Source organism: Mesitornis unicolor, unplaced genomic scaffold (genome assembly GCF_000695765.1).
Source record: "Mesitornis unicolor isolate BGI_N332 unplaced genomic scaffold, ASM69576v1 scaffold12858, whole genome shotgun sequence".
In the NCBI taxonomy this organism is placed as follows: domain Eukaryota; kingdom Metazoa; phylum Chordata; class Aves; order Mesitornithiformes; family Mesitornithidae; genus Mesitornis; species Mesitornis unicolor.
In genome coordinates, this window is record NW_010201196.1 from 42,594 (window position 1) to 58,899 (window position 16,306).

The window sequence follows — 16,306 nt, forward strand, 5'->3', positions numbered from 1 at the left end:
GTGTAAATATGCACATTTTTGATGCATGTTTATGTCTGTGATACAGTCACAGATCTGTCTTTTTAGAGATCGCTAAATCCTCACAGTTTTTTCCACTAATCAGCGTCTTTCAGCTTTGCCACGAATCTAAAATTTCACAAAGCAAAGCCTGTTTGTTGGCGAGGCAAAAATCTTTTAGAGCGTCCCTACCTCCGTGTATTCTTTGTGCAATTTTAAGCCTGCAATCGGTAGCGATCTCCTTTGCAGATCCTACTGGCATTCACGTGCCTTCGTAGTTCAGTTCAGTAACTGTTAATTTTTACAGTTATTTTCGATGATTATTTCAAATTTACACAGCTGCAGATGTAAAAGATACATTTGTCTCAAAGTTTCACCATTGGTCTGTCTCTGTAGTTTGATGGTTGTCTGTCTTTACATCTTTATCTTCACGTTTAGAACTCTGCTGTCTTATTTTTCATAACTAAATTTTTAAGAGGAAAGGGATGTAGTTTGGTTATGTAGATAATATGTTTGGATTACTAGCAAAAATCAGGACAGATTTTCCAAAGTTGCAAATAAACACACAGTATGGATTTCTGTGCCTGACCTGGTCACCTCAGTTCCTCTTTATAGCTGAGAGACAGGCTTTCTGAATACATGTTTGGTATAATTTACTATATGTGGTTTGGACATCTGCCTTAAGATGTGATTAATTTCTCCAAACGTACCTGTTTCTCCCTATTTACTCTAAAAAGGAGTCTGGAGTGACTAGGTCAAACACTACAGTCAGTACTAGGCCAGATTTAACCACTGTAGGTGGCTAAGTGCAAGTTTTACGAGTCCTGTAAGTGTCAGGTGAGAAAAGCAGTTCAAGGAATTAAACTTTCCTTCACTCCCAGCATTTGATAGCTCAGTCAGGGGCTGTCACCACTGAGAATCTAAGGACTCCCAGTGCAGCAGGACCAGCAGCATTGGCACGTTTGGAGCTTGTGAAATAGAAGCTGCATGCGCTTACAAATAGTGCTGTGATGCTCGGCTACTTAATGCTCAACCCTCTTCAGTTTGTTTTCCAGTACAGCTCTATGTGAATAGATTTTTAAAAACAATTCTAGCATTTTAACAGGCATCTTAAGCTCCACCATCTGTCACCATTATTTTACATTATTATTTCTTCTTTTTAGCATTCTGTTTTCTGTTGGTTTTGTTATATGTATCAATTGAAAAGAAGGGATTTTAGGGAGCCCTAGCTGTAACTTTACCGTGATCTCAGGCAGATCTCATTCCCACATGAATTAGTCTAAAGGCAAAAAATATTCAGGTGATGCAGTGTAGCTATGGTGTTTATTTGTTTGACTGATAATTCTTACTCGTTTAGCCAGGCTTTGTAGTGAATGCGTATTTCCGATTAAAATAAAGCCTTAGTTTTCAAATTTTAAAAGATAATGGTATAGTTGTAATGCTGCTTAACAATTCATAGCGTCATTTTAACAGTCCTAAATTGTATCCTTTTTTTTCGTTTACATGATTTTGTTACTTCTGCCCTTCCATTTCCTCTGTGCCCACGATTATTCTGTCTAGTAACTCTGCAGATGTCACTGACTCCAAAACTGCTTGATTCGCATGAGAACAAGGCTGAACCCCTTGATCTGCCGATGGAGCAGCAAGAGCCAGCACGATTTGAATCTGGACAAACCTCACCAGAAGTTCACAGGACACCCACTTTGGCCTTGCCAGTTCCCAAAAGTCCTAGTCAGACCTTCATGGCATTTCCCAGATCTCCTAGTTTTATAAGCCCCATGAAGTCCCCAAGTCAGTACTTCCAGATCTGTTATTAATCCCTGCTTCTCTCCCCCCAAAAATATTTCTTACCAGCTCAAGACATTACTTTTAGTATTTTCTTCTAGAACTGTTTACTGCTGTCAGCCAATGCAGTTTTTGTAGCCTCTCTCCTGTATGTCATTTCCTTTCTTTTAATGTGCTGTCAATGTTGTCATTCCTTTTTTTTTTTGCTGTTTAGTAATTCTGAAAGCACGTATCTTTTCTGCATGTACATCAGCATGATTCCTCTTACCGATTGTTTGTGTTTCCTGATTATTTCGAATGTATCTCTAACACTGTATCGAGTGTAAAGCGTATCTTTACACTGAGATGCAAAGAATGCGACTGAGTGTTGGAAAATACTTTAGATGCTGATGCTCCACTGTAAATACTGATTAAAAAAATAAAATTAATTTTAAGTGGCGTTTCTGCGTTAATTGTAATCTTTGATGTTTTCCCCTTCATTTTTAGTATTTAAAAAAACCGTAACCTTGTAACGTTATTTTTCACCAAAAAAGTTTTGATTTCAGTTTTGTAGTTCTTCCTGACATTGTTTAGTTCTAATTCTGCTGCTCAAAATCTTTAGAGGAAAAAGGGATTTGATATATTTAAAAAAAATTCTGCTTACTGATTATGACTTAGGAAAAAAAAAACCCCAAAATCTGCTTAATTTCGAAGTTTGAGATTGCATGTCCTTCTGTAATTGTGCACCAGAGGGTTAAGCGGGAAGGGATGGAGGAGCACTGCAGTTCTCCGCTGATGGTTTTTATGTGTAACCCTGAACGTTTCTGACCTTTTTGTAGAGGAAGGATACGTAAAAATGTTTCTGCGTGGACGTCCTGTTACCATGTACATGCCCAAAGAGCAAGTGGAGTCTTACAATTTGGAAGCAAAAGTAGAGCTACCAGCCAAGAGGCTTAAACTGGAGTGGGTGTATCCTTTCTGTGCTGGAGGACGACTGCAAATCAAGCATTTCTTGAGGATTTGGTTTAAATAATACATTTTTTTTTTGAAGCTAAAGTATAGCAAAATGAAGATCGTTACTAATAGGGTTCGTTTCATTAGTGAAATCACATTCCAGTGAATTTCTTGAGGCGGCTGCTCTGCACCTCATGAAGTACGGGGTGGCAGCTTAGGAAAGGTTTTGCTGAAATGTTGCCTAAAGGTTAAGTCTGAAGCACGCTAATTAGCTAAAGATTAAACTAGGCATGTTGTGAGAACACAGGAAGCTCTGATTATTAATTACTGCACGCGGAAAACAAGCTCAGGGGTTTTTTTGCTGGTTCTCAGCAGTAATTTCTCATTTTAAATGGTGTCTTATAAAATATGCACCATTGGCCTTCGAGGATGCTGTCATCAACTTCAGTAATGAATAAGTCCTGAATTTAATAGTGGTAATGCTTAGCAATAAAATTAATTTCATACAAAAAGAATGTTTGAATTTAGATTTTAAACTGTGTTTAAGCCGCATAAATACCCAGCAATCAGAATTTTCCACCAACTTTTTGTGAATGGACATAATTACAGAATTCCAACTTGAAAGAAGTCAGTGTTTCACGCCATAGAGAAGTGTTCACATTTCACTTTTAAATGTAACGAGGGAATACATTCTTTATTGAAAAGCAAAATGACCTTTCATTTTTCTATAATCTTAATATATGTAACAGATGATTCCAGGTAAAATATAAACACAACACAGTCTGAGTCTATCGTTAGAGAGATGAAGTCTTCATAAAGCTTTCTATTTTAAGAAATATACTCTCTTTTTGGTTTTGGTCCCAAACAGTGCAAATAGGAAGTTGCTTTGTCTCCATAAAAAAGCAGAGAGGCTGCAAATAGTCTTTTTCAGAGTTGTATAAATAGAACTGCATGTGGTTTCAGAATGCACGCAGGGAGTTTCCAAGAGTCCCATTGTATTCGCAGGAGATTAATGACAGATTTTAGTAACCGTTCTTATGATTCCTGTTGCAGCTGAGCCTGTAGGTTCTACCCCACTCTGCTGGAACTGCACAGCTGATGCATACAGAAATAACTGAAAATGAGTTGAAAACCAAAGAAATCCACCAAATTTAGCTGAGATGAGAGTGATAAATACTGCTTGCAGCGTTGTACCATCTAATTGTTGTACAGGCTCTTGCCATAGACCACAACAGATCTGAATGACGATTAAATTGTCTTTTTACACTTGTAAGGTGCCCTTTGCTTAGAGGGGATAATATGGGGAAAAGTGTTGGGATTCTTGCTGAAGCAACAAAAAACCCCAACCGCAAAACAAAGCAGATTGCCATTAGCAAGGCGTAGGTGGGAGCTGAAGCTAATATTTCAGATATTAGAAGAAGTTATAATTATCAATTATTATCATTTCAGTCTCATTAGTTTCTCACTTAAGCTTGCTTAAATGACTGCAAATTTGCCAGATGGAGGAGTATTTTTAGTTTGAATATCCACATGTCCTTCCAGGTGTGTGTGTGAATGCCCAGCAGAATCCTACATATAAAGGTTGCCTATGAATAGAAAAGGTATGAATTAATAAAATGATGCTGAATGGTCACTGAGGAGGAAGCATATTTTCTCCAAAAATACCATGCTTTTCTTTTTTCATATTTTGATTTATTTGCAGTTGAATCCCGTTATCGTATCCATAGTTAGAAGTTACACCAATGACTAGGTATATAGAAGAATTTTTTAGAGAGAGAAAAGCTAGTGCCCAATTTATACCTATTATTTATATTAGATTTATAGATAATGATGAGAAGAAAAGCTGGGAGCTTCATAATGTAAGAATGGGGATAGAGGCACAAAATATCAGAGCTGAGAGGGACACATGGAGGGGGCAAAGCAGGCTATGATGAGAAATAGGGGGAGAATCTGATGTGACCCCTGAAGGGGTTTTACATTAGCAGGTATCTGGGTGAAATTCAGGCCACATCAGGTCCATGCAGACACGAAGAAGCAGAAATGCCGAGCGATGAAGTGTGAGGGAGCAGAGGTGGTAAAATCCCAGCGAGAAACCAGCACCAGGGACATCGTGGCGGGAGCGGTGGTGTCTGCAGGGATCCCTTTGGATTTTGGCAAGCGGGAGGTTCAAAACAAAAAGCTGCAGGGGAAGTGAAAAGAGGAGGTCAAGATAACATTCCCTGAAGTGTCAGCTCACCAAATCAAAGTTGAAGGCTCCGAATCCGAGTGTGGGAAACTGAGGAGAAGGAGAGATCAGCCCCAGGAGTTTACATCTGAGAAAAAAGGAAATAGAAAGGAACCGAGTGTTTGACACCAGCAATCGCACGGATGGGGTGAATGCAGCGTTGTTCCCCACAGGGAGAATCGTAAAGAAAGGAGATTTTCCCTAAGGAATGTAATCTGGCCCATTTAATAGCTGTTTTATGCACAGGCATTTCTTACTTATGAATGTCTGTATGTTTTTACTTCACTTTTTTAAAAAGTTCAGTTCCTTAAGCTAACTTCAACCTCTAGCTCGTTATAAACTTGGTTATATAGCATTCAACTAGAGAAATTTTATGTTGGCTTCAGTTGGCAATGGTATCTGGCCTTCTAGAGAAAAATAAATTTAAACAAATAAAGCATTGCCCCGCAAGCTGGAGTAGTAACTAACCCTCACAGCCAGATTCAGAATTGATAATAAATGCTTTATTTGAAGAGATTAGTTGTTTACAAGCCTTCAGATTTGAATATCTCAAACTTGAAGGAACTTTGACTGAAATATTTCTATGTAGGAGTCCAAATGCTGTATTTTTGAATGCACATTTTGATGGTTGAGTATGCAGCACTACGTCTGTTGCATTTATTAGGAAAATCAGCAAGCTGTTATTTAAATTCCTCTTTTAGAAGTAATATAACCATCGTCCTTTCTTCCTGGATAATGTTAGCATGGATTTTTTAATTGGAGTGGTTTATCATTGACCATAGAGAATAATGCATAACTCTCTTTTTAATACTGTATAATTGGGGTTTCAGTATCTCTCCATGTATTTATCACAGTCAGTTTCTCCATATTGACCGAATTAGAATGCACTTCTGTTTTGCCAAGATTCTGCTAATGCTGTTTCTGTTCCCATAAAAAAGGAAAGCCAAAATAGTTGTAGTCCCTAATGACTCTCCAGAAGAATAAAACTGCATAATTTGGCCAAATTAACATTCGGTCTAAATGAGATTATTTCTGGATTAATTCCAGTTATTTCGTTGGCTTAATTTTTAGATTAGTGTTGATATGGCTAGCATCAGAATCTGGGCCACTGCCTTTTAAACACTCCAGAAATAAATTGGAGCGGATGATGTAACCCTTTCACGGTTTCATATCCATCTGGCTGGTAATGCCCAGAATAATGAAATCAATCAACCTGCACAAAGGATAATGCAATCAATCCTAATGTAATGCGGGGAGATGTACTGAATGACTTATTAGTGTTTCCATCAAGCCTAGATTTTAGTTTTAATTAGTCAAGCAGTGTAAACAGTAAATACACTAGGGACAAAATTAATATTGCCTTAGTCTGGCGTTTAGCGAATTCCAGTGGATGCTAAAGGATAGTAGGTCACAAAATCCTGTCCCCTTTACTAGATATTTTCTGTAGGATGTGCAGGTTTCCAGCAGCTCAAGGCCTGGGAAACACTTTAGCTCTCTTTACTGTAGTAAATTCAGAAGGTTACCAGAGCTGTGCTCAAGCCAAGAGTCGCCAACTGCAGGAAATACAAGGGCAGAGAATCCGTTTTGGTTTTTCCTTATTTCTAACGTTCTTCATTGGTAGATAACGTTATTGCAGCTTGACCAACACGCTAGCTATGGCTATAGGGGTCGGGACTGTCGCAGTAATCTCTATCTTCTTCCAACGGGCGAAACTGTGTATTTCATCGCGTCTGTAGTTGTGTTGTTCAATGTCGAAGAGCAACTTCAGAGACATTACACCGGTCATAATGATGATGTGAAGTGGTAAGTCACCTGGTAACCATTCTTGTTTCTTCATTAAACCGTATCTGGGAGATAATGTTTTGTTCTTTTAGCATAGTTCTGCAAATTTGGTTTAACTTCTAGGAATTACATAGGTTGGGGTCCTTTTGCACAATCAAATAAAGGTCTGGGTGTAGTCATGGTAAGAGTGTTGAAAGTCTGTTATAGCTCTGTCTAGTCAGCACATGAAGCAGCTGCTTTTGGGATGTGATGACACAGACCAGAGGATATCCAAATATGTCCCTAAAGACAGAGTTTGGTTGTGAAACCTGCCCTGAAGTCTGTGCTGCCGTGTGTGCTGTGCTGCCCCGTTTGGATGTGCCTGTACCCATTCGTTCTCCAAGTTACTGCTTGTTTCTCTGCCTCAGTTGCTAACAACTCATTTTCATTACTGTTTGTAGGATGATTTGACATTAACTTCTACTTTAGACGCTTCTCCTTTCCCTTTTTAAATCGGATTTAATTATTCATTTTCTCCCTGAGTCTGGGTGCCAAATACAGGTCCTTTAGGCTCAGTCTAACCAGGAAAACAGTTTTTAATCTCATCTGTGGCCTTCCTGGTAATCCTCAGGCATGTCTGGCCAAACTAGGCCCGCGCGGCCTGGCCTGCCTGCTGCCGTGCAGGCCTGCCAGCTTGGCCTTCAAAGTGATTTAGTGGAGACAAGGTATCAGACAATACCAATATCATTAAACTAAATAAACATACAGTTTATCTCAATGGTATCTGTGGGCTTGCAGAGTGGAGTTGAAAAAGAGCGCCTGGATTATCTGATGGGCCCTGATGTATGGAATGAGTTTGACATCTTTTTAGATGAAGCATTATGAAACACCTCTTGTCCCTCAAAGCCAAAAACAGAGCTGGTGGCCAAATCTGTTGCCTTGTGAGCATGTTTCATAAAACTGAATTATTTGCATAATCTGGGTTGTTTTTTTAAAAACCGAGGAGGTTTTTAACTTGGACCTGTTCCGTCTCGTTTCCTTCTTTCAAATTTTCTGACTCTCTAGATATTTCAGAGCTTTCAGGTTTATTGGAAAGAGGATACCTTTCTGCCTTATAAAGCTGAATGAATTATTGTTCATTTTGCAGGGCACTTGGCCTCTAGAACCATACACAAAGCAGCTGCAGTGAAAAAAGAATGAAACGAAGATTTAGGGCAAAAACAGACTGTACTCCAGGCTATAATACAACTTTTAGGTTTCTTTTTCTTAGAGACATTAGTTAACATTGATCACAGCTTTTAAAATAACAGTTTTAATTTTAGACCCAAAATTCCTGATTTCTGTATCCTGGTCTTCATTACTAAAGGATTTTATTTTACCTTTTGAAAAGTATTAGAGAGAAGTTGGATAAAAGTCGCAGAATATCTGGTCATACCGTCTGAAAAGTAATGTTTGAGAAGATGCTGACTGTACTGACCAGATCTCTGCCACCTCTGATTAGAGGTAACAGAAGTTAGGTAACTAGCTCAGATTGTAAACTCCTGCACGCTGCAGTCACTTAAATCTAGGTCAGATAAATCCCAACATGAGTGAGGCTGGGGCTTGTTTGACTCATGCTTTGAGGTATTAGAATTTAAGCATATTACTGCCTTCTTCATAAGGGATGAAGAAGTTTTTGAATAAGAAAGCATGAAAATAATTTTTTAACTTCTGCTTTTATCTTTTTAAAATATTTACACGTGTGCTGTATGCTTCATATGACTAAAATAGGGCTATTTATTACAAGCTCATGTAAAGGTTTGATGAAGTAGATAATAAATGGCTTTAAGTTTGGCCTGTCTCTCTTTTCCTTTCTTTCTAGCCTGGCTGTCCACCCCGATAGGATCACTATAGCGACAGGTCAAGTTGCAGGGACATCCAAGGATGGGAAAGTGAGTGACCTCTCTGCTGACATGCAGCTGCTTATATTTCATAAGAATATGCTACGAAGAAAATAGATGCTGTATTCTTTTCATGTTGCAGTTAAATTGGTCTTACATTTTAGGTCTGAACGCAAGTAAAACTTAATTTCTGAGTTACCCAGTTCCATTGGCAAGATCGGTCAAGGGTTTCTGTTATTACGGTGTTACCGTAGAGCTTAGCTGTAGGCCATACATTTATTTGGACAGGGTAAGATGAACATTGCCCCAAAGAGCTAAGACAAGTAAGAAATAACGGGTACAAGCAGAGGCAGGAAAAGAGCGAGGAAAAGGTTACTCAGCAGAGTGTGCAGCTGCTGTCACTGCCAGACTATTGCAGAAACTATGGTAGGTGTCAATGAAGAGTATTAGGATAAGAATGGATCATCAGTATGTTAACTAAATAAGTGAGGAAAATGAAGTCCCAGTTTTGCAATGTCAGGTTTATGTAAAGATAACTTAGTTGAGTAACACAAACTATTCATTTTTATTGTCTGTTGGAGAAATGTCTGGGATTTATTTTTTCAGCTTCATAAATACAATTCCTTACCACTGTATTTGTGAAATAAGCTGTAGATGTTTGATGTCTGCCCTTGAGGGGAATGTGGTGTACAGTTAAACTTATATAAAAGCAATTTCTGTAACTGAGATACTGAGGTGGCCTTGGTTTATTTCTTTTTAAGGGCAATTTCACTACTGATCAGGAAGAAAGACTGACAGCTGTTGCTTTTTTTTCTGATATGGTAATAAACCATATTCACTTTATTTGAAAGGGCAGGGAAAAAAGTAAAACATAACCTTCGTTGTTTTCCTGCAGAGTTTGTTGATAACGGTGTTAAACTCTTAACTATTTTTAAACTCAAGCTTAGTGAGCAAATACTTCCCGTGGATGCCCTCTAGTGGCTTAGAAAAGTGTTTCAGGTAAATAAAACGAGGGAGCACAGCAATCATTTGTATCTGTGCTTACACGGGAGACCTTAGAGGAGTTCTGATGATTTTCATCCCTTAAATTGTATTAAAATGGGGTTTTGGATGCGGTCTCATTTCTTTAAATCTTGATTTTTTTCCCAGCCTTGTTTCAACTGTTGTTTCTGTGTCTGTTTTATAGCAATTGCCGCCACACGTGCGCGTTTGGGATTCTGTAACTCTGAATACGCTGCACGTCATCGGAATGGGGTTTTTCGACCGAGCTGTCACGTGCATTGCTTTTTCCAAATCTGTAAGTATAGTAAATTAATAGTCATATTAAGAATGTTTGCTGAACAAGCCTTTGAAGCCTTTCAGATTTAGCTTCCTTCACCAAAATAAACTTCCAAGCTGTGCTTTCTCTCAGCTTCCTCTTTAGAGGAGGAGAGCTTGCAACCCAGTTGTTTCCAGCAGTTTATGTTGCAGTCTCAGAGGCCTACCTTATGCGTACTGTAAAATACAATTGATTTCTTCCAAGGACAAGTAGTTGCAGAAGTACTTGTGTTCTTGAACCCTCAGTATCCTTACTTCTCTTAAACCACCCCATTGCATTTATCTCTACGTAAGAGAGTTCTTCTCTCCGCATCTTTTAACCCCATACACTGTGCCTACAAATTACTGATGGGAGACCTTAACGGTGGATTTTACCTCTGATTTTGGATTTTAAAAATGCTAACTCCCATAGGAGAAGAAAAATATTTGCTTGAAAGCGGCAAAGACACATGGATAAAGGGTTGTAAAGAATTAGAACCCTGTCTTTACCCTCTTGGCAGCATCCTTTGAGCTCTGGTCTACGAGGAGGTTAAAAAAATGACATAGGTGGCATTCAAGTCCCATATAAAAACATGAGTTTGTCACCTGAGTCTCAGTTGGAGTTCCTCATCCAGTCTTTGGATTCATACCTCAGAAATATGGGTGCTAACTGGAGAGGGTCTAGCTAACACGATGCATGAGGAAAGACTGAAGGAATTAGGGTCAATAAGATTATAAAGACTGATAGAAGATACACCTATAAAAGAACACCTGTCAGGTATACATTGTTTTCTAATTTCCTACACCATTCCCTGGTTTTGATCCATTATTCCTCTATAAAAAGTTAAATTGTTCCCCCTGTCCATAGCAGATCTGACGAGAAGGAATTGGTTTAAATTGCAAAGAAAGAAGCTCAGTATCATCGTCAGGAAAAGCTTTCTTAACAGTATAGATGATAACGTGTAGTTTGCCTTGAGAATTTCCATCATTAAGTGTTTGGGAAGAGATCCCTACCTCATTCCTGACAAAGTCCATTTGTCCACAATTTGCAAGAGTCTTTCTAGATCCCTTTTTAGTTCTGTTTTGCAGCAGTCCTATAAATTTTTACATTTCATGGAGATCAGTGGGATAACTAAAAGTGTGACAGTTCAAGTGTAAATATGTGTCACGATTTTCACCGACATGAAAGTATGGAGCTATTCTGCAGGTGTATGCACGTTGGTTGGGGCATGCACTGATATTTCCCCTGTTTTGCCGCAGAACGGAGGCAGCAGCCTGTGCTCCGTGGACGACTCAAACGACCACGTGCTGTCTGTGTGGGACTGGCAGAAAGAGGAGAAGCTGGCGGATGTCAAGGTGTTGCAATAAGAGATTTTGTCCTGCTCACTCGTATGAAAACCTGGATTTCTTGTCGTGAAATGTCTTTCTGTATTCAACACCTTGTGCCTTTTGAACGTTTCCATTTTATAAAGGGCAAAGAACACAAAGAAAGGGAGTATTTCCTCTCGCTGTTATCCCAATAGTTTGTGTTTTATTAAATTTTGCTGTTGTAATGATTCTAGAATTGATTAGGAAAGTCAAGGCAGCAGTGATAGGAGCATGTGCAGAAGGGAAAGGTCTTAAACCATTTTTTGTGTAGAACTTCCCAATATCTGCCATAGCTTTGAAGGATAACTTCTGGTACTAACTTATCTGACGTATTTATTAAATACTTCGAAGTATTTAACCAAGTATTCCAGTCTACACTAATAAATGAATAGCTCAGAGCTGTTCTTAACTCAGGAGTTGATCGATTAATTAACTAGAGAACCATTTCATATTGTTTGGTTTTCTTTGAATTTTAAATTTTGATACAATGTTTTTCTTTTTTCCTTCCAAGTGCTCTAATGAGGCTGTATTTGCTGCAGATTTTCACCCTACTGATACAAATATAATAGTTACTTGTGGAAAATCACACCTTTATTTTTGGACACTAGAAGGGAATTCCCTTGTTAAAAAGCAAGGATTATTTGAGGTAAAATATTTTCTGTTTCCTTAATTTTATGTTTGCAATAATGATGCAGTCATACAGAAGTAAGGGTTGAGTAAATCAAAACAACCGGTAGTTATTAAACTTGAAATGTTGCAGAAACTCAGCATTCAAGGTACAGCACAGAGAACTCTTCCATGGGTGAAACTTCCACAGTGAAGTTTGGAAATGCAAATACTGTTTATTTCCTTGCATTTTTCCCCTCTATTCTTTATGCTATGTCCCTCCTCACACCCCACAAAATAAAATTACCTTAAAACTCTCTATGCTTAGCTCTGATTAAAAAAAATAGGGAGTGATTTATGCTGGGGTTGTTTGATTTTGTCAGAGGAAAGACTTGCAAAACCCCATAAATTACTTGAATGTGAATATTCTTCTGTTTTCCTCTGTTCTGCTCAGATGCATACACACACGTAATTCAAATACAGACTGAGCTGGCCACTATTTGGTAAATGTAATTTCCATTTCAAGGTCTGGATTTGGTTTTGTTCTCAAATACAGCCCAAGCTCTGCAGCACAAACGAGGATGTTTGTGGTGACTGCAGGTAACTCTCGTAGGGCCTGGTTCACTGCTCCTGGAGTCAAAACAACTATTTCAGAATGGCAATTAATAGATTTTGTGTGCAATCTGGAGGAGCTGATGTATCTATGTCTATATATCTATATATATCTGATAGAATGCATTTAAATTTTATCTTTGGCAATTTCAAAACACTTAAAACCTTTGTTATTAAGTGGGAGTTTGGGATTTGGTTTATCTCCGAGCATTCCTGGCCTTGTGTTAAACGTCATCAGGCCTTCTCGCTGTTGTAATTAAGTTGTAGAAGACTAAACTCAGTTACTCAGATGCAATCTGGCGGAGCTGATGTATCTATGTCTATATATCTATGTCTGTGTATCTATATATATCTGATATAATGCATTTAAATTTTTTCTTTGGCAATTTCAAAACACTTAAAACCTTTGTTATTAAGTGGGAGTTTGGGATTTGGTTTATCTCCGAGCATTCCTGGCCTTGTGTTAAACGTCATCAGGCCTTCTCGCTGTTGTAATTAAGTTGTAGAAGACTAAACTCAGTTACTCAGATGTGCACAGTGAAAATGAATGGGTTGTGTGTTGCTGTGAGTGTGTATTTTTCGTAACCATGCAGAAACAAGAGAAGCCAAAGTTTGTCCTGTGTGTGACCTTTTCTGAAAATGGTGATACTATTACAGGAGACTCAAGCGGAAACATTTTGGTCTGGGGGAAAGGTAAGACAAGACTGAAGTTAATAGTGAAATGTTAATATAAAAAAATCTGAGTTTTTACATGAGTGTAGCCTGATTTTCAGAAGAATAAATTTTGTTTATGTTGAGTTCTTTGCCAATGGGTTCCCTAAGGTCAATGTCCAGTCACAGATCGGTGCCAGCACGTACGGCGTTTACTGACGTGAGGAATGGCAGCAAGAAATCTTTTCCTTAATCAGTGCAAGAACTGCTGTTAATGTAATTGATTATCTCCAGTCCCCTGTGCTGTCACTCTGCAGTGTTTGCAAAATTTATGCCTATTGACAGACGCTTTAAAAAAGACAATAAATAGCTTTATTTGTTTTCCTAGGAAGTCAAGCTAAAATGTATGCAGGTCTAATTGAATTCCTCAGCTTTGTTTCAAAGGAACAGATGGATAGGACAAACTTCTTGAAAAGCTTTTTCTAGTAAGAAAAGCCTTTGTGGTTTTTTTAGGCAGCAGAAGGCAGTGCCTGCCAGAAGGCAAACAGCAGCAACATCCGAAACATTTACTTAGTGTGTGAGATGCCATGCATAGGAATAAGGAGAATCCCCTAAAGGAGGCCTTATTAGGAAAGGAAGAAGGGATATGGATGATAGCTGCTGCTCATTTACTCAGTGCCTTCTCCCAGGAGACTCAAAGGATATGAGACATGGGAAGCAACCTGGTGAATCAGTTGAGCCTTACTGAGCTCAGTACACTGCTGCTGATGAGGGGCGTAGATGTGGTGTTTGTGGCTCAGCTCCTCTTTTACTCCCCTTTTAACAGAATCAATCACAGAATATCAGGAGTTGGAAGGGCCCTGGAAAGCTCCCCCAGTGCAACCCCTGCCAGAGCAGGATCACCAGAGCAGTCACACAGGAACACGGCCAGGGCTTTGGGTGTCTCCACACAAGGAGACTCCACAACCTCTCTGGGCAGCCTGGGCCATGCTCCATAACCCTCACACTCACAAACTTTGGCCTCATCTTCAGCTTGAACCTCCTGTGCTCCAGCTTGGGACCATTGCCCCTTGTCCTGGCATTGGCCATCCCAGAGCAGAGCCTGGCTCCTTCCTCCTGATGCTGCCCTTTCCCAATGGATCCCCAGGAATGAGGGCACCCCTCAGTCTCCTCTGCTCCAAGCTCAAGAGCCCCAGCTCCCTCAGCCGCTCCTCAGCAGGAGATGCTCCACTCCCTCCAGCATCTTTCTATGTCTTTTCTAATTTTGACTCAAGCAAGGGCTGCATACACAAGGTTGGAGTTCCCTTAGCTAAATCTTCTTTTAATGGCAGTCACTTGTAGCCAACACACCATATGCAGAGGTGTGGATGGACATAGGTGGAATTAATAAAGGAAAAAGCAGTTATTTCTTTCTAACTTATATCTTCCTAACATGAAGTTAACCAAGCTCTGATGCAAGGTGCACATTTCATTAGTAGAATCACCAGTAATCATTATTTACCTCAAACCCAGTGAAAGGTTTAAATGCACCCATTTCACCTTGTGTTAGAACGAGACTAAGTGAACACATGTACTTGTGATTTTTGGGATGGGGGCAATATGTTCCTCAGGCTGACTAACTCAGTGTGGTGCAACACTCCATTCCCATCATCTGTGACAGGTAGTAGAGAAACAGAGGAAAAAACTGGGGAAAAAGCAGCTGGTAAGGTGAGTATTTCAGTAGTAATTCTTCTCTCTTCTGTGCAGGTACCAACAGAATAAGCCACGCAGTTCAAGGGGCGCACGAGGGCGGGATATTTGCGCTGTGCATGCTGCGAGATGGCACGTTAGTGTCAGGAGGTGGAAAGGACCGAAAGCTGATATCTTGGAATGGAAATTACCAAAAACTTCACAAAACTGAGGTGGTATCACCTATCTTTTAATTACTCCGCTACTCAGCATAAAGTTTTAGCTGTCTTCTGAACAAGCTGTTTTAATAATTTATTTTCTTATGTGTATTCTGTGAGAAAGCAAGAAAGTGATAACAGGTAACATCATTTGAGCCATCAGGTCATTCCTGTGCTAGCATATTCAGTAAAATAGTATTTCCTTTTTAAGACCCAAGGTAATTGGAAAACAACTCTCGTGTTCTTACTTTTGTGTATAATTTCATCCTTTCTTTACAGTTAATAATGTGAGGTCATTTTTACTTCAGAGTTTTACAATATTAAAATGTTTTTATACTTTTCTACTTTCCAAAATGATGTGAGGCCTTTTTTAGCACCTGGGTTTTTTCATCAATTGCTTGGTTAGTGTTATTCTTTATTTAAAAACGAATTGCTAAATTGAATTCAGTTGCGTTGTAGAAACCTGTTTTCTCTCACTTGTTCATACAGTGATACACCTTGTTATTTTAAGTTTTACATCTCCCCTCGCATTGGAGATTTGCAGTGACTCTTTCAGAACTGAGGCTGCACTTAAAGAGAAGTTGTAAGAAGGCAGTAGCGATACAAAGGTTAATGCTATTTCTGAGTAGGAAGGCTTGGTCTGATACCACAGCTGCAATTAAATTACGATGGAGTTAACACAGCATGAAGGAACCCTCTCTGTTTGTTGAAATACTTGGTTTATCTGTACAAAAAGTATGTCCTAGGGATAAGGATGTGTTTTGTTTAGTGTTATAAAGACAGATCTTGAACTGATGCAAGTTGTTATAAACTTTAAGTCAGGTGTATATATGTATACATATATATATGTAAATCCATTTCATTTCTTCTCTGTGCAGCATTTATTACAAAGCATTTGCTAGGCCATATACCCATAAAAATAATAATAAAATGTGACAAATTGTCTGACTTCTCTGTCGTGACCACAGATTCCAGAGCAGTTTGGCCCGATAAGAACAGTGGCAGAGGGAAAAGGGGACGTTGTGTTAATAGGAACCACCCGAAACTTCGTCCTGCAGGGCACGCTGTCAGGAGACTTCTTCCCAATTACCCAGGTAACATTTCGAAGTGTGTAACAGCAGTAAGTTTATAAATACGCATCTATTAAATTTATTATCACAGTACTTTTGGCAATAAATAACATTATCAGTATGCATCTATTTAAGCCAATGTATATTTTTATGCTTTAATGCTCTAATATATAGTTTGGTCATCTTAATCCCCTTTGAACGTGTTTAGTGTTGATGGTTCTGGCCTTCTGCTCGTGT

General features: G+C 39.0%; 1 protein-coding gene across 1 annotated transcript in view; it reads left to right on the plus strand.

The window, feature by feature from the left end:
* The window catches only part of EML1 (echinoderm microtubule associated protein like 1), a gene marked incomplete at its 3' end in the record, with an annotated part of 35,836 nt that overhangs the window by 19,378 nt on the left and 152 nt on the right, over positions 1-16,306 (plus strand). Inside the window, exons 8-16 of the mRNA XM_010189991.1 lie at positions 2,601-2,730; positions 6,593-6,742; positions 8,562-8,631; positions 9,767-9,877; positions 11,137-11,232; positions 11,756-11,890; positions 13,056-13,155; positions 14,860-15,014; positions 15,968-16,108. Coding sequence (XP_010188293.1) covers positions 2,601-2,730; positions 6,593-6,742; positions 8,562-8,631; positions 9,767-9,877; positions 11,137-11,232; positions 11,756-11,890; positions 13,056-13,155; positions 14,860-15,014; positions 15,968-16,108 — 1,088 coding nt within the window. The remainder of the gene's footprint in view (positions 1-2,600; positions 2,731-6,592; positions 6,743-8,561; positions 8,632-9,766; positions 9,878-11,136; positions 11,233-11,755; positions 11,891-13,055; positions 13,156-14,859; positions 15,015-15,967; positions 16,109-16,306) is intronic.